This window comes from Telmatherina bonti, assembly GCF_933228915.1.
Source record: "Telmatherina bonti genome assembly, chromosome: 19".
Taxonomy (NCBI): Eukaryota; Metazoa; Chordata; class Actinopteri; order Atheriniformes; family Telmatherinidae; genus Telmatherina; species Telmatherina bonti.
This window is the reverse complement of record NC_136617.1, coordinates 22,787,483-22,813,980: the sequence shown is the minus strand read 5'-3', so window position 1 is coordinate 22,813,980 and position 26,498 is coordinate 22,787,483. Positions and strand designations below refer to the sequence as shown.

The 26,498-nt window shown below is 38.4% G+C and overlaps 1 protein-coding gene across 1 annotated transcript; it reads right to left on the bottom strand.

The window, feature by feature from the left end:
• Positions 1 to 113: 113 nt before the first annotated feature.
• Positions 114 to 24,897, bottom strand: snx13 (sorting nexin 13). Its single transcript, XM_079258836.1, has 25 exons — positions 24,765 to 24,897; positions 12,871 to 12,983; positions 12,669 to 12,771; positions 12,400 to 12,489; positions 10,662 to 10,783; positions 10,447 to 10,565; positions 10,248 to 10,352; positions 10,042 to 10,130; positions 9,209 to 9,292; positions 8,972 to 9,110; positions 8,765 to 8,853; positions 8,501 to 8,600; positions 7,727 to 7,920; positions 7,432 to 7,539; positions 7,159 to 7,329; positions 6,965 to 7,034; positions 6,196 to 6,428; positions 5,994 to 6,101; positions 5,798 to 5,908; positions 5,486 to 5,647; positions 5,332 to 5,403; positions 5,097 to 5,242; positions 4,938 to 5,006; positions 4,745 to 4,857; positions 114 to 3,573 (listed from the first exon to the last, which is right to left on the bottom strand). The coding sequence occupies exons 1-25, from the start codon at positions 24,774 to 24,776 to the stop codon at positions 3,338 to 3,340; spliced, it is 2,958 nt and encodes a 985-aa protein (XP_079114962.1). The 5' UTR covers positions 24,777 to 24,897; the 3' UTR covers positions 114 to 3,337.
• Positions 24,898 to 26,498: the final 1,601 nt, after the last annotated feature.

Below are 26,498 nucleotides of genomic sequence, written 5' to 3'. Positions count from 1 at the left end.
TCTGCTTATAAATATCCATCATAAATTGTTTGTCTGACAGGTTTGGCTGCTTGGGGAATTGTTATCATCGCCGACCCGGTGGGAAAGGCGCAGAGGAAGACATGAAGATAGCGAAGAAACGCTAAAATGCTTTAAAGAGATCAGGACAACAAGGTGTTGTTGGAGTGACCTGAAGCCAAGAGACTGATCAGGAGAAATTGCTTTGATTTGTTCTTGTCGTCTTGCAGCTGGACCTGGTCTGCTACATCGGCGGGGACGCCTGACTGCTTGAATTAAACTGGACACAAACGCTGCGCAGAAGGACTTAATGATGCTTTAATTATGGCGGTCACCATGGAGATGAATTTTTGCAACAGTTCTAAGCAATAGCTACATTTCCCGTTTTAAAAAAAAAAAGCTTCGTCTTGTACATGTTTTTCAGTAACATTGATTTATTGGGAACCTTAAAAAAAAAAAAGATTTTTTGTTAAACCAATGATCTTACAGCTGTCATGTCAAAATGTCTGTAAAAGGGTATGTTAGCTGCGATCACACTGATAGTTGAAGTGTGCCAGTCATTGTGGTATTCGCATTTATACCGATTATTAGCAACTACTGTATCCTGCACAAGGCTGATTGACTCCTCATTCATGACTTAATTAGTTGGAAAAAAAACTAACATATTTCTAAGTTAATTTCACAAGTTAATGCTAATAGGAAATTACCTTTTACTGTATTAACCTTTTCAACTTAAAACAGCAGCTTAGATTTTCATGGTAAGTTTGTCTTGTTGTAATAAGTGTCTTAAAGCAGCTCTATATTTGTAGGTAAAGCTACCATTTAAAAAATCATATGCTGATGTTAAAGCTGGGAAAGGTGGAGCATTTTTCTGAACAAATATATGGTGGACTACATCTGTAACAACTGCACCTCTGTAGAGGACAGCAAAAGAACAGACAAATCATGAATAAGTCTGAGTTGCTTTTTATTAGTGTTATGTTGATCTGAGCACAAGTGCTCACAAGGAAACGTTTGATAAGCATGATGCAAAAACCCCAAAAAAACCCCAGTCATTTTCCGTTGCGTAAAATTATGACATTCTGATTGACTTTTTTTTTTTTGTAGGTTAAAGAAAAATATGAAAATAGAGTTGACAGTACATTTAGGCACACTATTAACACATACTGTACACAGATATGCACAAATTCTTTATTATAGATTCATATATACTGGAGTCTAAAAAAGTTGAGCCTTTCTGTATGGAGATGGGCATAAAGTTAAAGGTGACATCTCATCATGTGCACAACATATTTGCCTCCCCTAAATAGAAGCTCCAGTTCATATCCTCTTGCTCAGCCGGTCAGAGTCCATCAGGGCTGCTCAGTGTGATCAAATCGCAGCAGTCGAGGGAGTCGTTCCCAATGACTGCAGCAGAATGGGGCTCTGTTCAACCAAAGCGGGAAGAGCTCCCACAGTTGCTACAATAAGTGCTAATTAGCAGTGACTGCATTGGCCACAGTTCTCTGAACCGGTTGAACCTATTTTAGGGATTTTTTTTTTTGTTTGTTTGGAAGGAGGTGGATACACACGCACGAGAATGGCGTCTTTCCAGTTGTCAGTTCATTATAAAGATCTCCTTGCACTCAATATGACAGTCTTGAATGGATAAAACGCCACTTACGTGTTAAAAAGATGCATTTGTTCGAGGTCTTCTCTGAACTAGCTATTGCCCCATGAGCTAATCATTGAGCTGTGACATGGAAAAATTCCCCAATCACTGCTTAATCAAATCCCAAAACCAAGAATCTGTGCGAAAGGGCAGGATATGAGTGGAAAATACCCCATACACACACACACACAAAAAAAACTTCAGACTTATAAAACAAGTCTGTAAAATAAACATTGTACTTTTACAACAACGGAATGTAAAGTTGTTGGGTAAAAAAAAAAAAAAAACATTTCTGGGGAGACGACTTCATGTTTTCTCCTACTTTAAAATAATATGAATTGCTATTTTCAGTACACAATGATTCAAAATGCACATGCATTAAAGGAAAAAAAAATATTGCACCAAATCAAAGACATTTTCTCTGAAGAAAAGTGATTAGGGATATATCTCCACATCTCTATCATGATTTCCTTGTAACGTTCTGTTTGTGTGAAGGAGACAGCTCCCTCTAGCGTGCATCTCTTGGTCAGTATATACTGTATATAGATTTAAGGCTGGGTTCACTAGCTCACACTGGCACAGTTTCTGACTGAAGAGGCTTGCATCTTCATGCTAACACGCACATAGACACACCCATTTGCACAAAATTCTACACGAGCCGAATGCAGAACAGACCACTGAGTACATTCGGTTGTGTGCCTTCCATAGCGACACGCTTCAGTGTGTCCTCACAGCCTCACTTTTTAGGTTGGTAAAAGTCTCTTTCCTCACATATTCAGCAGTATGAAGCACAGTATTGTTTGTAGTATGTCATCATCACACCAACACACGCTTATGAACAGCATGAGCTTTGGTCATCACAGGTTATGACAGTAGTATTAAAAGGGTGGTGACCCTGTTCTTGGGGGGATCGTAAGTGTTACAGGCGATGCAAAAAACCTAAATAATGAGCAAGAGAACCACTGAGGATGAAGAATGCTGACAAGTAAAAATAAAACCTTTCAATCCATACTTGTTCAGTCACGTTTTTAGGACAGCACCTCTTCAACCCAGTGCTTCTGACATTTTGTTTGTTTTTTTTGGTAGCTATGAAAAATAAAATTTAAATGTTAACAAGTGCTTCTGCAGCTCACGTGTCTACAGCATGAGGATACATGTAAGTACAGCTGTGTTGCTCCAAAACGGAGGATTGAAGCGGGAAGGTAAGGCAAGGTGTGGGTCCATGCCATCTAGTCCTGCAGTTTAAAAACAATACAGTATGTGCGGTCTGCTCTCTGGACCACAAGAAAGCAGCATTGGCTGGCCCAGAATAAAGCTTGACACAACTAAGAAGTAAAAAACAAAAAACAAGATGGGGGTAAGGAGGAGGTTAATAGAAACTAAAAGAAAAAGACTGCCATGTACAGTCTTGGTGCAAATTATGTATTTTTATCGCATGTGTCTGTCTCAGAGTGAGAGCTGGGCAGTTTGTCATCCCTCTGCCTCGACAGATATAATCAGCCAGATAACTGGAGTGTTTTCACCAACTTGAGTGTTTTGAGGGAAGAGGAAAGGCAGAAGTCACGCACACACACCTCAATGTTCACATTAACTGTCCCCCATCACCACCATCACCCCCCTTCTCACTCTCAGCTCTCAAGTCTCTTGTGTGTCTAGCTGGCCGTGTACTGATGCCTCTGTCCTTTCATGTCACCTCTTATGCGAAGGGCATTTAAGTTTCTGGCTGTATCTGTGGATACGTGGAGAACGGGAGTGCAGCTTGACAAAGAGCTCTGGGAATTTGTACTGAGGGAACATGGTCTCCAGGAAGCCCTCCAGGAACACGTAGGCTAGCCGTCGGTTCATGGGTTGGTACTGAAACATGTCAAAGACCCGGAGTATACCCTTTCTTGTGGTGTCTGCTCCGATTATGTGCTTCAGCTCATCTGGGTCAGAGACAGAAATATAGCACAGCTGTTTACAAAATTTCAAGCACATCTGTGAGGCATCAAGGCATACTGATGACAGAAAATACAGCCTGATGGAAATATGTAGGGATCTCTCTTTGCAGATTTATCACACAAGTTAAAAACAATTAAAATTATGTTATTTAAAAATACTTAATGGACACTGTTTTAATTTATTCAATTCTTTATTCCAATTATTTTCTTTTGTTGTCATTGCTGCCTACATTGCAGAAAACACCTCAGACACGTTAACTCCGCCAAGGAGGTTAGTTTTACCCGCCGTTTATCTGTTTGATTGTGTTCAAGATAACTCAAAAAGCTTTGGATGGGTTTTCATGAAATTTTCAGGAATCGTTGGAAATGTGAAAAAGGTAGAACTGATTTAATTCTGGTGGTGATCCGGATCAGCGTTTGGATCCAGGAACTTTTTAAAAGCCTTGGCGGAGGTTTGCGCTCTCCGAGTGCTTTTCTCGTCGCTTTTTAAATCGAGAGTTGAAGACACAAGACAAACCTTCACAGATGTCTAATGTTAAAATCTAGACACCTTTTTTTTAATCCATTAATGATTCGTTGATCAACACTGGCTTTAGGACCCCGTGTATTTTTGGAATGGTATTTGTAAAACAAGATGTTAATCTGACTGAGGATCGCTAATAAGGAGTTGGAGCAGCGTGTAGAAATGGGCAGAAATTATACTTATTAACATGCCAAACACATAGAGACTCAGCGTTTTACTTCCCTCAGATCATTTATATCATCAGAAGGGATACAATGGAAGTACTTTCAGGAAGAGAAGCAACACAATTGGTGGGATAGATATCACAAAATAATATAGGATTTTGCCCTACTTTCAACAAATCAGACTGACACAGCCAAGCAGGCCTTTTGTAGAGAAAACTTCCCATCATGCTGTGAAGCTGTGCAGAAGACTGAGCTAAACTGCTCTGAACAAGACTTTCCAAAACAAAAACCTCAAATCCAGTTGGGGGATGCAGAGATATAATGTCCATAAGGAAGACCTTTTAAAGACAATCAGTCTTTCAACTAGCAGCTAGCAGTATATTTTACTACAATAGGAGAGAAAAGATGAGAAGGTAATTCTGCAGCCAATGTGACCAGTTTACAATCATGTGAATGTCTCTATATTCACCTGGCATGATGCCCAGCAGGCTGGTTTTGGCAGCAACTCGCGTCCGCATCCGGATGCACTTGTCCCGACGGGGAGGGGTCTCGGCTAGAATGCCATTGGGCCAGTATGAATCCCTGAACAGAGGCGGAAACAGAGTAAAGATTAGTCAGACTAATCAAACTCATTTATTGTAACAAAAGGGAGGCGTGTTTACCTGAACTTCTTTACATAGTCTGCAACCTGCTCTGGTGACGTCATGTAGTCCACATGGTCCACAATTTTCCTGCAGAACAAAGGAAGATGGAATTACGGTGTTCTCCTTGTTAAGCTGATTAATCACCTCTCTTGTTGGAGGGCTGTATGCGCCACTGACCTATTGATAGTGTCTCCATAAGTGGCTCTTATGAGCTGCTGCAGCAGGTTCTTTATGTTCCTGCGCAGCCACTGATTTTTCTCTTTGAGGTCAAACACCTCGTCCATCAGCAGCAGCATTACTCGGAGCGGGATATTATCGTCCACCTGGACGTATAAGAGACAAATTTACAATTTTACCGAAAACACAGCAGAAAAAATGAACGTCTCGCAGCCAGAGTGCCCCGCTAACTCACATTGTCATCAAGCTGGGCAGAAACTCGACACTGTTCTGGGTCAATGTCGGACTTGGGAAGGAGTGGAGGCACCTGGGGGAAAAATGCTCAGGTTAAATCGAGCAACAGCACATTCATCAGGATGAAAACTATGTGCACTGTTAGAGAATTCCACCTTAAATATGGACTGCTTGATGTCCTGACCCAGTCTCTCTGACATGCGGCCCATGTTGTCAGAGACTTTGTTCATGCCCTCGGCCAGACTGTCTGGTAGGGCTTTCACTGCATTGGACATATTCCTCATGGAGCTTCGCAGAGGATTCACAAATGTGTCTATCTAAAAGGGAACAAAACAATTCAAGAAATTCATTTTTAAGAATTCCCTTTTACATTCATTTTCTGTCATACATAAAAACGATGCTGCACCTCAGTGATGCAGAAATCACAATGAAAGACTTATTTTTTTTATTTGAAGAAATGCAGATACCTTGCGTGCAAACTCTCCTTTGCCCTTGCTGTAGGCCTTGTTCTCTAGGAAGTCATAGACATAGGCAATCAGAGTTGGGCAGGCCTTCACCATCTCTGGGTTTAGCAGCAACTGCAACACATGCACACCGTTATTTATACGCAATCTACAGAAAGATTCATGTCAATGAATGCAAACTGACACTGAAAGCCAGTACCTGAAGGTAAGCATTGAGATCTTTTTTTCTCTTCTCTAAGAAATCTCTGTCCATGTTGTTGAAGGTTTTTTTCCCTGGCAGCTTGAGAATTGACGCCAAATTCTCAAACTAAAATAGAGCAACATTTAAAACAACAAGTTGCTGTAGTATTATTTGAAAAATGACTTTTAATCTTTAACAATTTTCCAGTGACTCGATTCACCTGTTCAGTGATTCTCATATGGAAGTCGTGGAAGTCTGAGTAGCGGCGGTAAGTCTTCCAGCAGTCCTCGCTGCCGTCTTGGTTGCGTCTGAACACGGTGATGGCGTACAGTGCGTATGTCTTACCATGATCGTTGCAAACCCCTGCAGCACCCCAGAAGCCGGGAAGACAAGTATCAGCTACCCCGCCCGGCAATACATCCAAAAAAAGGGGGGTGGAGGAGGTGAGTTGGACTGATGAAAGGCGATGAAAGAAAGTGGGAAGTGTGGTGGTGGAAAAACAAACCAAGAAAGAAAATAGAGCAGAGGATGTGGAAAAAGGAGGGCATGTAACATAGAAGGATAGAAATAGCAAGGGAGGGAGGAGGAAGGAAGGAAGAACAAAAATATAGTGAAGGTGATGGAATGAAATAAAGAAAACTGAAGCAGTGTGAAGTGAGACCAAACACATGCAGATGAACGGAGCTACAAGGTGAAAAGTTAAAAAAAAAGAAAGTAACATGCAGGGCAGGACTAGAAAGGGGTTTACAGATATAAATAGTAAACTGGACCAAGTCACACAGCATGAAGTGTTATAAAAAAATAACCTAACACCACTTTTAAAAAATGTTCTTCCACACCTAAATAAGTTGTCAGAATCTACCATGAACCCCTCAAGCTTTTTTCAGTGGCCTTCTCAGATTAGTGTTAATGAAAACACAGAACAATTAATATATCTGCAGTGATTTGCTAATTGTTCTGATAAGAACCAAGCGCAGCGAGGAGCGTACCTGTGTCGGAGATGAAGGCATGTAGTTGCATAAATTCATCAGGACAGGAGTTGGTCAAGTCATCTAGAGACTGAAATAAAAAGAAATGACTTTGTGTAAAGTTACATTCACCAAGAAGATAAAAAAAAACAACCACTATAATTAATGTTGTTATCTAAATCTAATGAAATGGAAAAAAAAAAAAGAAGACTTACCAGGTTTATGCTTCCTGTAGGGGATCCATTGAAGGACTCTCCATCACCATCATCAGATCCTCGATAGCTTGGCTCTTTCAACATGTCCAGCTCTGCAAGCATTCGCACATAGAGTGGACTCTGCTTGAAGGATGGGTAGAAGCGATCATCACGCAGCATCATGTCATAGACCTGTCGTATGGGGAACACTGCTTGTGAGCAGGCATGAAAAAAGCAGCAATAAATTCTTAACAGAGTCCATTTACATAAACAGGCTATGCATCTTTTCAGTACCTTCCTTTGGATTTCATCAAAGATCTCAGGTGTGGGATCGTCTGTTGTCTGTAGCTTCTCTCCCAGTTTTGTTACTAATGCTTTGTCCACCTGTACCCTGGGAGACGCCTGTTGGAGCAGAGGTCATTAGGTAACCATGCAGGCTAACAAAATTGATATTTTAGGAAAATTTGATATGATAATTTAAATTACAGAAAAGACGTAACACTTCAAATCACATTTTTCTGTTAATTTATCAGACTTATTGTTGAAATAATGATGTCATAAAAATTTTAGGTCTGATTGTATCACCCACCTTTTCAGAGAGGTACTGCTCATAGACACCAAGCGCAGCTGCCTTTAGCAGTCCTTTTGTTGTACTGGGCTGCTTCTTGCCATCTTTTTGCCAGCACTGCATCGCCTCCAGCTGCTGCTGTGCCGTCACCCTGTATCCCTCCACAGTGAGCCAGAAGAACAGCTCCGCCTGAGCCCCCGCCGCCTGCATAAAGTCTACGATCAAAGGACAAACAGCTCAGTCCAAATGGTGTGGGTCTACTATTGCACTTAGGTTGTAGATGGATAAGCAGTCGGCACCATTAAAGTGTAGACCGTGGTATGTCAAGCTAGAGGCATCTGGTGATCTTCCAACTAAACAATCTACTGTGTGACTCTTAAATACGATGACCTTCTATTAGTTTTCAATCTTGCAGTTTCAGTGGTTGATTCTTTTTGAGTAACCAATTTTAAACCTTTCATTTTACATTTTGATAAGCAGGAGTGTTAAAATCTAGTGGTTCAATTCAGACTTTTGGCTCTTTTCCAGACCAGATCTGGCTTGACTCCTAGTACGCACGCACATGCCATCGTAATCTGATCTGTAAAGTAGAGCGAGCTTTTAAAATCTCCGGCCAGGTCATGTGGGACTGAGAGGGAACATGTCTGATGAGGCCGGCTGGAGTTGCACAGTCTTGTAAACAGACCAAGTTATGGATTCGAGAGATGTTTAACAGAAATGCTGAGGAATGAGGTCTCCTGGTAACTACAGTGATGTTTGGGATCTGTGTGAGACGTGATGTGTTTTCAGACTTACCCATGAAGAACTGCAGGGCTATGTTATGGACAAGGATGTGATCCAGGGGGATAACACACAGCTTGCCAAAGTTGGCTGCCAGCTTTAAGGCATCAACCTCCTACACAAGACAGGAAAAGGATCAGCAAAATCTGACAAAGCGCCAAACACAAAACTGACACAGCGACTTTGAGAAGCTGCAGACATTTTTCATTTCAGTTTTGTGTGTTTAAAATAGATTTTCCAGTATGAACACTATAAAAACAGCTGTGCTGCAGGTCTCACCTTGCCAGACTGTAGTCTCTGGATCCTGGTCTCACACAACTTCTTCACAAACAGAAGACTATTAATCTGGTTCTTGATCACATTGATATCTAAGTGAGAAAAATATGAGAAAATATATAATGGCATATTTATGTAGGTCAAATTGCTATATGTACCAACATGACATGTCAGCTTTTTATGTGTGTGTGACAAAAAGAGAGAGCCCACCATCTCCCGCGGTGTCCAGGGATCTGAGATACTGCAGCTCCTCCAGCACTTTGTCTTTAACAGCTTCCAGCTCAGCAGGCTTGTCTGTTAACTTCAGGATGTTCATGAAGGCTTCATAGTTACAGCTGGAGTCCCGAATCTAGAGAAAAATAATCAACACCAGGGCTTATAATCCTGTTTAAATGTTGAAATAACTTGGTTTTTTTGGGATGTAGGATCAATAGTTTAGATTCTAACCATCCAGATGACAAACTGGTTGATGTAGTCCGGGTCACTCAGCTGGTTGATCAGAGGAAGTAACACACCACGCGCCAGCACCTCCTAAAATACAAGAGTATTTTAAGGCACACTATTAGATTTACGCTACAAACAAGCTGCAGCAGCAGCAGCTTAATCAGAATCTGGCTGGCAGCTTCACTGAGAGGAACTAACAGCACATCAACGATTTCTTGTGCAACTGAATGGAAATTTGTTTTTCTTATAGTCAGACAAATCAAACTCAAAACTATATTGAAACAATTGTACAGTTGTGCTCATATTTATTCATACTCTTTCATTAAAGAAGGAAAAAAAAACCCAGCGGCCTGTAAAATAAGCTGAAATTGACTAAAGTAATAACAAATAAAAATTTGATGAAAATCATTACATTATTTTCTAATTCTGGTTCAATAGAAATATTTTTTAAAAAAAAGCAAACTAATAAGATCATTTATTACTCATTACATCACTCATAAACTAATATTTTGTTGAACAATCCTTTAATATTTCCGCTACTTTCAGGTATTTTCTGTTCCTCTCAGTCAGACTTCTGCACCTGTTGACAGGCATTTTGTCCCACCGTTTATTAGAAAAGTGCTCTAATTTGTCCAGGGCTAATTTTTTTTTCTTTCTTTTTTTTTTCCTTTCTTCAACTCAATTAAATGAACAGTGTCTTATATTACTAAATTATATTTTTGCAAATTTTTAGTTATTGTTCCTTTTTTAAAGTCTCCAGTTATTTGAGTAACTGTTGTAAATTCAGCCTTTTCTTTAATGAATACATATGATAACAACTGTATTTGTGCACTCACCCTTAGGAAGTATCTCATGTTCTTATTGTGGAAATCTCCAGGAGGTAGTAACAGATACAAAAGCAGCTCACACAAGTCCCGTAGAAAACCTGACACACATACACAGAGAATGTTTATGTTTTAGTAGTTATAGCCTCAAATGGCGCTCACATCTGATGGACTGCTTCTTCATAATGGTGTGAAATGTAAGGTCAGAAAGTGTTTACCTTCTTCATCTTTATGAGAAGTGCACACCACGTCTCGACAGATCTTCCTTTCCATCTCCACCTCGGCCTCAAAGAATGAGTCAACCAGCTCGTCTGTTATGTCTCCTGTTAAGAAATGATTGGTCATTGGTTTGGTCAAGGAAAAAGAACAAAACCAAGACAAACAAGACAGGAAGCATGTGTGAACGTGTGCGCATACTCTGCTTGTCCTCTCTGTCAGTGAGGCGATCCTGGGCTTTTCTAAAGACGCGTAAATGAGTGGCAAAGTCATCCACGAGGCGAGTGGTGAAGTAAGGCTGCCAGTCCACCTCTTTGGACCTTGATGTGCAAACACACAATGGTATCATTTTTGTGATTTGTCAAAAAAACCTGTGTAGCAAAGACAAAGAATGTGCCTGAATGTGTGTGTTGTACCGCGTGGAGAACTGGATGAGGGCATTCTGCAGCGTCTGTCTGATTTCTAATAAGAAGGACTCATCTTCACTCAGAGTGTAATACCAGTACTGGATGTAGTCCCTCAGAGCAAACTGGATTACCTTAAAGAGAAATATGGAGGGTGAGTGGAGACTAGAATGAGTGTAATATAAATATTTGTCTGTTTACATTAAATCTAGTGAAATGAGTAAGAAGGCAGATGTAAAAGGTTAAAGGAAAGACAGACAAATTTCACATACCACTGATGAAACTAAAGGATAACAACCTAACATAGTGTATCAAGTTTAGAGAAAGGAAGGGAATTTTCCTTACAAGAAAATATGCTCATAAGAGTACATGTGATAAAAAAAAAGAACAAGGCAAAGACTACGTGCCTGAAAAATCAAGACAACAAAACCTCTCTTTCAGAAAGCACAGCATATCCCACATTAAGCGGTGCAAAATCTCAAGGTTCACATGCAGCTGAAATGTTAAGCATGCATTCCCAGGAAGGAGGGGAGCACAGAGACACCAGTCAGCGTCATCTGACAATCACTAAACTGCTGTGTCTGCACTTAACTCTGGCTCGTCATGCTGCTTCGCTGAGAACAACATGCTAAAAGGCTGGTTTCTACTGTAAGTGTTGTAACCACACAGTAGTTTATGGAAAGGTGGACAGGATTTAAAAGCCCTTATTTAATTATTGAAATGTATTAAAAAGGAAAATCTCTTGCAAAATATGTTGATATTCATAATGATTGTTGATGTGCCGGACAAAAATAAATGAAAAAAGCTTAAAGTCCATAATGTAATGGTGGTACACGATTATAGCTTTACAGCATAATTCAATCAAACAAAATCCTTGTTATTTTTCTTTTAGCAATTAAGGTTGATGACATTTTTAAGTCCTGGAAAGGGGGGGGGAAAGCCAGAACACAACTTACTCCAGACTAATCTTTTGACACATAAAGAGAAAGAGCAACCTTCCAGGAAACACACAGCACTGAGACTTAAAGAGATATGCAATGTTTGATAGTGATTACTCCTGACTGGGCCAGTTGATGGATCAGACATTGACCCGAGTGAATCACTGCTCAACAAGTCCACTGTGTAGTCAACCAGTTGTCATCCCGAGATCCATTATCAGCTCAAAAAAGTATTTTAACTTACAGTAAGGCAATGATATTTCTATCAAACATGTATGCTAAAAAATTTTTGATGACTGTATGGGGTTCATCCAAATTTTATGTTTTTATTTACCATATTATCTTCATTCTGTGACCTATGGTGCCACAATAAGACAATAACTAATGGTATAGCAGACAGCAGGGCCATGTGGTGGTTGACAACTTCAAATCTTAAAGTTGTGAATACATGTCTCATCTAGATCAACAGTTTGCTTTTAACACTAAAACGGTCAAGATGATAAAAAGCTAAACTCAAGTCTTCAAAGATTTAGTTTTAACATTTAGTAACAGTCATGATGGCAATGTCTATTTTTTTCTTTTTATTTATCTTGCTCTCTGTGTACTCCTTTCCTCTATTTTTAAAAAAGTTGACAATTTAGTTTAGTTTATTGTTGGTTTTGTTGTGTATCCTGGGACTTCTCTGTTTATGGCCTCTCTAGGACTATGTATTCCTTTGATTGTCAAGATAAAAAAGAAAACAAAACTACTGCTAAAGGTCTAACGGGTACAACAGGAAGTTGTTTTTAGTGGTACAAGATATAGACACAAACCTGTTGTAATGGTTCATCAATGAAACTAGAGCCAGTAAGTCTTCTGTCAATCTTTATTGGCTTCATTTCCAGTTTCATTTCATCCAGTGTCTGAAAGTGACAACATATACCACAATGAAAGATCCAAGTGAAACTATGTTGAAAAAAAAAACTTGCATGTTAACTGGCAGGTCCACTTCAACTACAAAAGAATTTGATTAATAAATAATCCCTTTATTTGTATAGGTGAGGCCAATGGGTGTCTGTGCAGGTTAACATTGTGCTCTTACCTTCAGTATACCAATTTGTGTGGGCGGCAAGTAGGAGTGCTCGCATTTTTCTAGATGTTTCTCTGAGTTTATCTTTCCATAAAGCAAAGTGACTGCAAAGCCCCTGGAAAGCAGAATTCATGTGGAGAAAAAGAAAAAAAATATATCAGTGAAAGAGCTGACATGTTAAAACATGTTGTGCGAGTGAAGTTTTGTTGCTCACCCTCCAATGAAGCAGAAGATATAAAAGGCCAGGTAGAATATGGCAAAAGGTCCAAAGGTGACAAGGAACAGCACAACTCCAAGACCCCCCCATCCCCAGATGGACAGACTGGCCTAAAACATACAAAAAAAAACATGTTAATGCTACCTGTGCTCATAATAATTTGAATTTATAAAAGTAGAGAAAGAAGATTTGATCACCAGACATTACTTGTATCAACACAACCCCAGTTTAGGGTTGTCATCAGTGCAAACTGGATTACAAAAATGTCATTTTTATGACCAAAGACAACATTTTAACATTTAATAACACAAACTCGGCCTGTCTTGTGTATTTGACGAAGTGGCTGCACATTAGCAGCTTTGTGTGCGCACACAATTTAACTTCTCAAGAAGCTCCTAAAATCTCAGCTGTTGAGTGATTTCTTGGCAGAGAAAGAACTTCATTTAATCATCAAAATAAAGACAAGCAAAAGCAAATGGATCTGCGTGTGATTTATATGGCCACCGGACAGAAAAGTGTGGTGGGGACTTTGGTCTGGTTCCAGATGCAGGAACCAGATGCAGTGCTGTACTTTGACAGACAAAACAATTAAAAGAAGATGCAATGGACCCACGGGTCACTGAATGGTGCCAATCTGATCATGTCTGAAACTGCATGGATTGTTGTGACTGCAAGCACAACAGCTGGAGGTGATAAGCAGGGTCTTATAATAATACTTAGTCCTGTTTACAATTTCATCCCAAGGTATGATCACTTAACACTGTGTCTGGTAGACTAAATCATTTTAAGGAGAATAATCTCAAATGGTATCAATTCAAGACTTTCCCCCTCAAAGGTTAAAAAAAAAAAAAAAAAGACATCAAATAAAAGAACAAGCAGATTACTTCATCCTAACAGAGTCCACTTTCCAAGCAGCGACTCTTAATGATACAGATAATAATTTCACAGAGTTAAGTTTATAATAGCAGAACATCCACTGCAGAGGGTTTCAAGCAAAAGCTAATTTGCCACCACAAATACTTAAGGGGTGTGTGTAACTCCATGTTCATGCATGTCCATGTGTTGGTGCATGTTCAGATTAACTGAAATGTCCCTCACTGAATTAATAATAAATCAAATAAAAATTTTTTTAAAAAGAGATCAATATCCAGCTTTTTTCTTTTTTTATTAAACTAATTTAATTATTATCAAAATTAATGATAAACTAGTGAGCCAATAAGAAAATATCATTCATGCAACAACAAAAAAACAACCCCTACAGAAAAAGATGACTTTAGGTGACACACAATATGCGTTATATTGTTCAGGAGTATCAGACAAAACCTCTGTGAGTGTGCATATTTGTGTGTGACATCCTATGATTTTCCTGTTATTGTCAGAGCAGGAAACCAAGTTTCAGTTTCCAGTTAACTCTTTCCCACTTATCAATGTGAGTTATTGTATTCTGTTCAGCCCCAGATGTAAGGATAAGAAAACTTAAGTTTTTCTTTTTTCATCCTTGGAGTCTGTGTAAAAACAGAGCAGTTAAATGAAGGATCAGTCTGCTGTAATGCTCCTCAAACTTGACCACCCAGGACATGCCACATGGATTACCGTAAACCAGGCCATGCACGCCTTATCAAAGTAAGCAAAGGTATTTTATGTCACGTCACTTTATGCAATTTGCAGTAATATTCAATAAAATATGAACAGTAAAAAAAACAAACAAACAAACAAAAGAACTTAGTTATCCCAAACAGTCTCAACCTCAGAATATGAAACCATTGCAGAGACTCACTGACCAATGTGATGATCAGTGAAGCTCTCTGGCTGCCCTACATTCACACTCGAGTTCCTTAGATAAGATTCTCCACTGATGGAGCCAGATAGGACCAGACAGAGCTTCCTCAGGACACTGACCCATTATTCTCAATGCCACAGTCAGCTATGGCCAATCGGATGGCACACATTAGACAAGCTGCCAACTGTGTCACATTTAAAAACACAGCTCAGTCAGTTTACTATGTATAGCATGAGCATTAGTTACTCACACACAGCCTATTGGGAAGCAAAGCTAATCAAACTGCTACTAAAGCATATGAACATTTCTGAAAGAGACTTCACCAGCATGTGTAACGTACTGATGTGCTGACCTGGTGAAGTTTTTTGTTTTTTTCTCCTTGCTTTTTTAAATTAGACTCAAAAGCTGAGCCACTGAATTAGAGAGTGTAACTATTATTTATTTTAATAGTTTTTTTTATTTTATTTTGTACACTGTGGCACTTTGGTCAACTTTCTTGTTTTTAGAGTGCATTATAAATAAAGTTGCAGATGCATTTGCAGAATACCGATATGATTATTGGCACTAAACCTAAGCTATACATTACAGAGGAAACTGGTATCCAAGCGGCAACTTCCGGCGGTGAAAAGTGAAGCCTCTGCGGAAGTGCATAAAACTGCAGTTCCCCCTTCATCCGCTAGGGGCTGTAAAACAGAGCGAGTCCCCATAGACTCCCATCTTAAAAAGGCCAACTTCATAGCAGAAATTAATATGTTACAGCCTGGTACAAAAATCCATTTTCGGTTTATAGGTCAGGTTTACCTTCATGACGACTGTGGGGGGAGTGAATTTTTTTCTAACTCGCCCGTTTAAAAGTAATTTTATCCCAAAGTTCAGCATACTTAGCAGGGGGTGTCCTTTTGATTGACAGGTACCAATCTCCGGCTTCAAGTAAGAAGAACGTAGAACAACTGAGATTTTTAACCGGTTAACAAGGTGACTTAGCTTTAGCCCGCTTACCTCCGTTAGCTGGTTAGCTCCCATTATATCGGGGTTAGCTCGGTTAGCTTTTACCTACAGAAAGCTCGGAATTCGCTCAATGTCAATCATCTACCATGACGCCCACGGCTCCCCTCTCAGCTCCACCTCTTTGTCCATATTTGTATTTTCCAGGCGAGACGATGTGCATGACGCTGCCAACATGGCGACGGTAAGAACCTTCAATTCAGCTCTTCACAAACCTATGGGTGACGTCAAAGAGACTCCGTCCATCTCTTTATATACAGTCTATGCTGCTATCATAATCAAATAAACGTACGGCATATTAAAAGTCAAGTGAATGTATCCCTTGCAACTCAGTCTGTTCCATAGTCCATTTTTTTCCAATAAGAAAAAAAGAAAAAAAGACTAATTCTACACAAAAAATTTTATAAGCGTAGACTTATGTCAACTCATTTCTCTCTCTGAGATAAATTGCTCATTTTCTAACAGCTTGGCCTGCTGGCAGATTCTGTGCATGTAGAAGTTTCTGTTCAAACTGGCCTGAACTTATTGTGCTGGTCTATGATGTACAATGCGAATGACAAGTAAGAAATAAGCAAATGATTTTTCAGTTCAGGATCAGGTTTCATAAAGCTGGTAATATGATTAAATAAATAACTTACAGGTAGGGGTGGTTTTCATTTTAAAGACAAATTTGCAATCACTTTTCATGATCACATTAGCAGCAATTTAGTTCACACAGTACAGAGCAAAAATTAAAAACAGAAGCTGATGGTTATTAGTGAAGAGGCCTGTCATCCCTTTACTCACAGCAAACTCAAAAGCCAAATAGATGGATCAAGAAAAGACTAATGAGCCGATGCAGGTCATTACACTAACAGAACAGCAGCATCTAGACAGTCTTTGAATGCATGAAACATAAAAGATCATTTGATAACAACCCTGGCAAATGGACACATAACATATTTATATGCAGTAAATTAGCATTACTCTAAAACATATATATGTTTCAGGTCAATAATCAGTTTCTTGACAAGTTTTTTTTTTTTTTTTTTTAAACTAAAGGATTTAAAATTTTCCTTATGAAAAACATTTCATCTTTAACTTTTGCTTAAATTTCTCTATGATTGGATGTGGATTTCTAATTCAGGATTAAACAAATATTTTATTTCATTGCCATGTAAAGATGTCATATAGGAGTATAATAAACATGTATTCTGCTAAGAATCAGCTGAAAAATGCATGTAATATTGTATGACAATGATAATGTGTTTTCCTCAAAATGCTGCAACGGTACCAAAGTTTTCAGTTCAGTTTTCAGTTTCAGTTCTTGAACATTAGGAAAAACAGAATTGCGCACATGTACATGTAGACATAAAAGCGCTGACAACAGCTAAAAGCCTGAAACATATGTGAGGTTTTTGTGTCCTGTCAACATAATGTGAACTGACTAGACTACCATCTCTATCTCAGTCTTATCTTTCTACACGAAAGTAACTGATAGCGGTGCTGGGAAGTGAAAAAGAGTTTGCCAGTGCGAAAGACCATTATTACAGTTTATCTACAAGTAGGAAGGCTATTCAAAACCACTGTATCACTTGCCACAAAGTTTGACTATCTAAAATGGACTGCAGTGTACTGAACCGACAATATGAATTAACTACAACGTATCAGTCAAACCGTTGCCAACATTTACAAGAAAAACTAATCATTCAAACTTCAATAATGCCTCAATGTAATATATACAGGCTATTAAAATTTTACAAGTGTTAAAGAAATTTTAGTAAGTTTCTGCTACCATCACATTTTTCACCACCACGAGCTTGTCAGGTACCAAGAGATACCGGTAACTTTTTTTTAGTTACACAAGCTAACAGAAACATAAAGATGGATTCTGTCCAAAAACTAGCTTTTTTAAAGCAAGGATGTATCGTGGCTCACCACTTTAAACCACCTGGATCAGAAAATATTTAATAATTCTAAAGAGTATTTTAATGGCAAGATTAGAGATGGAACTGCTCTTTTAAAAGCTGATGTGCATAATGTTATGATAAGGTTTATGGTGTTAAAAGGCCAAGGGATAAAAGCCACATTTTTAGGCCCTGCATGAGAAATTGTCATCCAACCATGATTAATATATTCCCACGTCAGACAGGGGCAACTTTGGGAAACTACTTTATTCAACTGCATGCTTGAAAGTTTTTTTTTGTTTTTGTTTTTTTTTTTTTATACAAGAAGGAATATATGAACAACTCAGAAACATATCTGCGTTCACAGAAGTTTGTTTCACAGGAACAAACAGATATGCTGTGAGATGAGTCCAGGTTGCTGCTTTTAGTAAAAACTGCTGTTGGGTTTTACTTGCTAAAAATCAGACAAACCATCCAGTCTGTTAGCAGCAAAAGGTACATCTCAGAAAATTAGATTATTTAAAAAAAAAAAAAAGTTCAATATATTTTTTCACTCATTTCAGAATGTGAAACCAAATCAAAGCAAATGGATTCATTACACATAAAGTGAAACATTTCAAATATTTATTTCTTGAAGTTTTGATGATTGTAGCTTATAGATAATTAGAATAGAAAATTAGAATATTACATAAGATTAATGAAAAAAAAGGATATTTTAAAACAGAAATGTCAGGCTTCTGAAAAGTATATTCATTTCCATACACTTAATGCTTGGTTGGGCCTCCTTTTGCATGAATTACTGCATCAATACGGCCTGGTATGGAAGCAGTCCGTGTGTGGCGCTGCTCAGACGTATTGGAAGCGTAGGTTGCTTTGATAGCAGCCTTCAGGTTATCTCTATAGTTGGGTCTGGTGTCTCTCATCTTCTTCTTGACAATACCCCACAGATTCTAATGGAGTTCAGATTAGGTGAGTTTGCAGACCAATCAAGCTCAGTAACACCATGGTCATTGAAGCAGCTTTTGGTACTTTTGGCAGTGTGGGCCGGTGCCAAGTCCTGCTGGAAAATGAAATCAACATCTCCATAAAGCTTGTCGGCAGAAAGAAGCATGAAGAGCTCTAAAATTTCCTGGTAGATGGCTGTGTTGACTGTGCACTTCATAAAACACAGTGGACCAACACCAGCAGATGATATGGCTCCCAAATCATCACTGACTGTGAAAACCTCACACTGGACTTCAAGCAACAGGGATTCTGTGCCTCTCCACTCTTCCTCCAGAAGAGTTGGTGTACCTTTTCCTTCCACTCAACTTTCTATTAATATGCTTGGATACAACCAGCTTCTTTAGAAATGTCCTTTTGTGGCTTTCCCTCCATGTGGAGGGTCAATGATTGTCTTCTGGATATCTGTCAGCAGTCTTCCCTATGACCCCAGTCTGGCCCAGACTGAGAAACCATTTAAAGGTTTAGGATACCTTTGCAGGTATTTTGAGTTAATTAGTTGATTAGGGTGTGACACCATGACTTTCCAAGATTAAAGTTTTTCACAATATTCTAATTTTCTGAGACACTGCATTTTGGGTTTTCATTATCTTTAAGCCACAATTATCAAAATTTCACAGAATCAATGGTTGAAATGTTTCACTCTATGTGTAATGAATCTATATAATATATGGGTTTCACATTCTTAAATAATTGACAAAAAATTTAACTTTTTCATAATATTCAAATTTTCTGAGATGTGCCTTTCCATAAGCCATGATCTGTGATATGGGAGTGCATCACTTCCTAAGGCATGGCTGACTTTAATGTGGGGGTACTACTGATCCACAGGCATACAGTGATATTTTGGGGACATATGTAAGGAAACATCTCTTCTGGTAGGTAAGCGACTATATCTGACTTCATTCTAAACAACTTATCGCACCACTATTTTGGCTCCAGAGTAAGTCTGTACAATATATCAATTATAATTCTGATTTCAGCTCCAAACAATCACAAATTGATAGACAAAATATAACAAATATTAATAATAATGTTCCGAATGACGTGTGCTTCTGCCGCCTCCAAATCCAAGTACATAGAATAAACAGACCCTTCATCATTGTTGCCGACACTATTCCCAACTTAGCAACTTTCTCGCAATATTTAACAAGTATTTAGACTCCTCTAGCAACTCTGAAAAATAACCAGTCTTTGACACCAAATTTAATTACTTCTTTGGGTGATATTGGAGATTAGCAATAGAATATGTTTTATTCTTGCAGTGTAACCCTGATGAGGAAGACTCATTCCCTGTCTCAAAGCACTCACAGGAGGCCTAGTGCTTGTCCCCCAGCACTCCCAGGGAGTGTCAGATCTGGACATGATCACCTCTGATCTGCATCCAGACTGACAATGAACAATGAGTGTGGAAACTGCCACTGGCTGGTCTTCCCTGTCTTACAGTCAGATTTCAATTTCAATGTAGACTGTGGACCAAATGAGACACAGCCCTATTCCAGAGAAAACACACCACTGTGCCCTTATTCAGCCTGCAGACAAGGGACAGTATTTATCAAACTTCTGAGAATTACTCTTAAGAACACTGGTAAGAATTGACTTGTAAGTTATTAAAATTCCTTGCTAAAAGCTGCATTTAAAAGTTACTCATCAAGTGTCTCATTTTCTCTTTTAGTGAGGTGTAAGACTGAATCTAAAGTGTCAGTCTCAGAGCCGGTATTACGAAGGTGGACACTGTTGTGCCCATTGATTTGACCAATTGCTGAATAGAACCGTTTTTCTAAAGATATTGAAATATGTCAGAGAGACATGTCAGTGAATCATTAAATGGTCAATGGCAGTTTATATTTTTACAATAATAAAAAAAATTATACAAAATATATACACTGGCACAGAATCAAAAATAAATGTTTCCTAATTTATTTTCTCAGATTCATCCTTAATTGAAAATGCACAGGACATCATTAAGAGTAGAATTACTTTGCAGACTGCTAAAAAATTGTTTTGCACCTGTAACTACATAGTAAAATGCACACACTTTTATATTTTCTTGCATTTTAGAAAACAGTAGCTTTTCTGGAAATGAGGTTCATATTTATTCTGTCCAAGTTTGACAAATTAGCTGAAATAACAAGAAGTAAGAGCTCACAAAGACAGGTTTGCATAGAAAGTTGACAGAAAAGCAAGTGTAGCTTTTAAATGTAAAGGAAACATAAAACAGTCATTCCCTAAAAAAATTGCTGAATCAACTTAAATTCAACTTGTCTGACATGAGCTGTCCCAGTGAGCAGCAGTGAGTGTGGAAGCTATCAGTCAGATGTTGTGTTGGTGCAGGAGAAACTTGGCTCTGGTGGAAGAGATGATAACTGACACTCCTGAGTCATTACAGCTTACACAGGGTTTAAAACATGAACCATCTGTTCCAGTGATTAACACCAAAGCCCATCGGGGATGCACACATCGAAACATCTAGGCAGCTTCTTATGCAACCACAATAAAAAGGCAAACACATACACAAACGTCACTTATTTGGGGGCATGTAGCATAGACTAAATATCTTAAATATACTTATAATGTAATATTGCAATTGGCTCAACCTCATCAGTGAAATGTAAGCACTGCTAACCCAGACTAAGTGATTGTGATCAAAAGCAAGGTTTAAGTACAGCAAATTGTTTTACATTCTTCGTTAAAAAAAGATTGCATCATAAATTTATATAATTTAACTGTTTCTAAGCTTTATAATTAAAAAAAAAATCATGACGCTCATCATACATCACTTAATCTAAATAATGATCAATTTTTTATTTCGATCTTTTTCTGTTAATAAAAATGTTGCAGTAGTAACAGACTTAATGTGCATTATTCAAATGTTGCACTACAAGATGAAGAGACAGGGTTTTTGAGGAATGCTTCCTTGTTGAATGTTTTTCTTTCTAGTGACATCTAGACATGCAATAAGAGCCTCTTATTTCCCAAATTACCTGGTGCAAATTAAAAATAAACCCCTCCATCCTAATCTGTGGATAAATAGACACACGTGTGAGGGAGAAACTACTAAAAGCTAGATTTCTAATTATGTGACTCAAGCGCTGGAAACGTGTGATGTGATTAGGGGAAAGGTTAATTCAGTTCACTGAAGCTCTTCAGTGGGAAATCCATGGTTAATGCTTGAGAGGAAGAGAAAGTACTTAGAGTTGACTGATCATGGTGGCTTAATCCGAAAAGACCACCACAACACAAGGCGCAACATTAACTTCATGATTAAATCAAAAGCGTGAACAAGGTTTATGACTAAATGACTAAATGACATGATTCAAATCAAATAAAAAAAAGATAACAAAATGAGATCGAGACTAAAAAGCATACATTACAGGTTATTTTCAAACTTTAAGAAAGCATTGTTCAATTAAATAGTTGCTGCCTTCTTTGTTTATATAAAAAAGAGATCAACTCAACAGAAGTGATAGCTATGTTTTCCCCTTTTGAGGGGGTGATAGGAGCAAATTTATGACTGACAGTGTGGTGCTGTAAATGTTTTACCCAAGCAAAAATAGCTTCAACAAACTAAATCATTTACTGTAATGGGCAGTCTTTTGTACAGGTTGGTTGAAATCTCACCAGGATGTTAAACCTGGTCTACCATCTGAAGCTGGTCTGCCATTTGCTTTCAAATCAATGATGGACCACACAAACCTACAACACAGGCAAAAGAATCAGGTATTTTTTAAACCCTGTTTGTGTCTGCTGCCTCCACTATCACCATGTAGTGGATGAAACCAGCCCCATGACTCCTTCGACATAAACAAAGTCTCTAGCTAATTTATTTTCCCATTCCTCTTGATTAGGAGATTTAAATACTTTTTAGTCATCCAAAAACCCAACAAACAAATAGAAATCAGTGATACACACAAGCAATAAGGGGATACTGATGCCCTGCATTTACAAAGATTAGCAACTTTACCCATTTTAAGTCAAATGACACATAAAATAAAGCAAAATTCAATCATGACTGGTGAGTAATCTAATTTAAGTTCAACATGTGGACTATACTCCGACACATCATGACCTAGACAGACTGTGGATATATCTGGATACGACGAAAAACAGGTCTGAACATGCCTTAATTCTTGAAAGCTGTCAGCCTGTTTGGCAGGACAACCACCTCTAATGAGTTGAGGAAGGGACGAGACAAGCAGTCCTGATGTGACGGCAACGTGGCCTAATGTCTACCAAGCTTTGATTAAGACACATTAATGTGGTTTTGCCAGGAGTGTAAAGCACTACTAACATCCAAACTACTCGAACAACTCAGCTTTTAAAAAGCAAATTAATCAAGCTCTGTACAAGTATGCACAATAGCAGAAGTAAATCTCAGCTAGGACTGTCACAATTAATAATCACCAGAGTGCAAACCTGCAATCCCCTACAATCATTTTACACAAAAAGATAATTTAAATTTAACTCTATAAAAAAGGCTGGATTAAATAAGCATGAATAACAAATTCCATTTGAAATTCCAACATATTCAAACATTTGCACTTTTTTGTATGGTTCAATGTGACAAACTGGTTTCAACCAAATTAAATTTGATGACCACCCTCCAATATATGTTTATGCAAGTCATCCAAAAACTTAACAACTCAAAAATGCTATAAATAAAATGTGGTTTCAGTACTAATTATATGAGGAACTTAACGTTAACAATTATTTGGAGTGGCACCAAAAAGGTAGTGGTCAAAATTCGATTAATAAAGAGTCATAAAATGAACAAAAACATATCAATAATGATCAATTTATCATTAACTAAAATTTTCCTATTGTGAGTGATCTATTTATAACAAAACACTGGATGTTAATAGTAGCACAATAATAGCAACTACAGAATAATTAGTTAACTTGATACAGAAAAAAATGTTGAAAGCCTATACATTAAGTAGAAATGAGTTGTGGTTAGCAGACATAAAGAATGAAGTCCAGCAGCAGCCCAAGCACTAAAAACAGTGCGTGATAGATAAGGGACTTTCAGTCCCTGAAGCTGATCATTCACGTGGCCCATGCATAAAGCTAACATTATGTTGCTGTTTAGAAAAATCTGATGAAATACTGCAATAAGACAAGACCGCTGTAGTAAGATTAACGTTTATTTAACACTGATATACGAGTTATATCTTCAAATGATTATGTGCACTTTTTCCAAACACAAATGAATCAGTTTAAGCACATATCCAAATGCTATTAAAACACCATGCCACACCAGCCAAAATGACAATGCCGTTTCTGTCATATGTGTCTGAACCAGTTTTTATTTAACAAAAAAAAAAAAAGAAAAAAAAAAGTGAAATATTTAGCCAACAGACTGATCACAAGAGTTCCCCCTCCCTAAAACTGCTGGAGATGTGTTACCTGTAACTCAGGTGAAGTACCTGTTTGTCTGTCAGCTGATATCATGGCCAATAACTCGAGGCTGTAATTTTAAAGCCAGGAAGGAAACGAGCTTGCATCACGTGGCAATTGTAACAAAACTACAGTTTACTATAAGTAACGTTGAAAATCCCTGACCAACAGTAATGCACTCTGTACACCTTTTTATATTTCAAGACGAGCTTGTAGGTAATTTCCCGGTGTCTTTCCAGAACTGGGACTACTCTGGTTGACAGTAAAACCACCTCCAATCATGAATTTCACAGACTTTAAACCAACTCGAAGGAATTTACCACACGCTTGCTATCATTTTCTGCTCAATATGTTTAACAACAATAATGCATGACAACAACAGTTCGGTAAACAATGACCCCACAACTGCATTGTTAATGGACAGTCTTTCGCGGTCAACTTTTAGCTTGTCTTACCGTGAACCCTGCAAACGCCCAGCTCACCTGTATTTGTTGTAATGTAGAAACTCGCCGTTCAGGGTCCCTAATCATAATCTACACGCATACTATTGACATTGCCTATGTCCAGCTAATTCCAGAGCTGTGTTGAATGTGCGGATATCCTAATTCCCTCGTATTAACTTCATGTTAACTGTGTAATCCGGGGATGACAGCCACTTATAGCTGACAGGCTCTGTGAAAACACAGCGACTGTCTTGTCTGTCAGGCTCTGTGTTTACCTGCCGGGCTGAAACAGCGTTAGCTGCCTGTAGCTAACTAGCCGTGACCACCACAGGAAACCAAACTATCGTAACGACACACGCGTGTGTTCACACAACTTACCTCTGCAAACATGGTCTAAAGGGCTGCGTTTGCGGTGGTCCAGGTTAACCCCGCCACATTGTAACACGCGAAGTTTAGGTTAATTTCTCCGTTAAAAGCGGTCGTATTGCCAACCTCCGTACTCTCTTCGGAGCGTCGCCATGTTTGTAAGGTTTACGTCTTAGGTGCGTCGTTTCCGGACGTCGGCATGCTATTGGTTCAGAGAAGATGACGTCGAATGCCGCGATAATCACGATTGACTGACCTAAATAACTTTTTTTGGGGTGGGTTTACACTGTATAAGAAGGAACTTGTTGACCAACTCTTTTTGCGCAATCTTATCCTGCTATTAGGCAAATTTTATATCCATAAATGCAAAGTTACTAAGACTATACCCTCATCCATCCGGTTTATCAAAGAAGTAAAACTATCTTCTTCCTCCAATAGTAAAGCTACGAAAACAATGTCACTTTGCTCTTTTTCAATATTTTCTGATAAATTAAAGGCTTCCAAATATTTGCAATTTTCTTGTTCAGCTAAATGTTCACATTATGTCTCATAATGCTGTTTGTTATTTGTTATACCATTGAATCGACAAGAATAAAGATATTCATTCATTCATTTTCTGAACCGCTTATTCCAATTCAGGGTCGCGGGGAAGCTGGAGCCTACCCCAGCTGGCTTTGGGCGACAGGCAGGGTACACCCTGGACAGCTCGCCAGTCCATCGCAGGGCAGAATAAAGATATGTTTTTAAAAAAAACAAAAAAAACCCCCACTTTTTTGTACTCGCCTTCACCAATATAATTGAATTCGATTACTTTTTAACCACTGGGATTAAACAAATATTTAAAGGGGATTATATATGAATATAAATTACAAGTCCATCAATGCTGCTGTTTTCTGATCATCTGGTCATTCTGCAGACAATACTTTCTGAGAATATTCTCCACTGTTTTAGCTAACAAAATGGAACAAAAGCAGTATTATATAAATGTTGCTGTTTCCTTTCTGTAAATAATTTGGTCATATTTGAAGTTGTAAATCATATGGTACTCAGCTTCACAAACTTCCCCTTTTCTTAGATGCACGTAACATTTAAATGTATGAATTAAATATTAAGCTCCATAACAAAATGATAATACCATCCTACTTTTGAATTTTTACTCCCCCCACCACCTTTTTTTTTCTAAAGCAGTCCTTTCTAGACATAAATATTCTTGATTTTGTGGCAATGTATAGTTTTGCACATATTTCATCTATCACTAAAAGTGCATGCCTTATGCATCTTGATCAAATAAACAAAAGACTAAAATCCAGCCTTATCAAATGGTTTACCAGAGACTGCCTGCAAACCTAGCATTTATGCATAATTTATTGACCCTGCTGGACCTTCATCAACCTGAGCTACACTTTACATGACCTGCCGAACAGAGAGGATGTGAGTAAGTGGAGAAGAGGCAGACAAAAAAGACCCCAGTGACAGAAAAATATTGCTTGCTATCACAGAGATCTCTGTGCTGGCCTTAATCACTGTACCTGTTGCTAAGTGTATAGAACTCTTGTTGAGGCACACGGATGAAGCAAAATAAGTTTTCTGCTGCTTTATTTCAAAGAGAGCGGAGAGCACACACCAGGCTGCCCATTCCAGATGAACACAAAGGAGAGCTCTTCTGCCCTCTCATGTTTCTGACATCTTTGTGATCCAGTGTTTCTTTTCTTTCTCTGTTAGTTTATTTCTTCTTTCCTCTGTCAC

What these genes read in the sequence shown, in the direction of transcription:
- snx13 (XM_079258836.1), bottom strand. An exon ending in ATATGAGAATCACTGAACAG is followed by an intron (nt 6,102 to 6,195) that starts GTGAATCGAGTC and finishes GCTCTATTTTAG; the next exon opens with TTTGAGAATTTGGCGTCAAT. An exon ending in CTGCCCAGCTTGATGACAAT is followed by an intron (nt 5,243 to 5,331) that starts GTGAGTTAGCGG and finishes TTATACGTCCAG; the next exon opens with GTGGACGATAATATCCCGCT.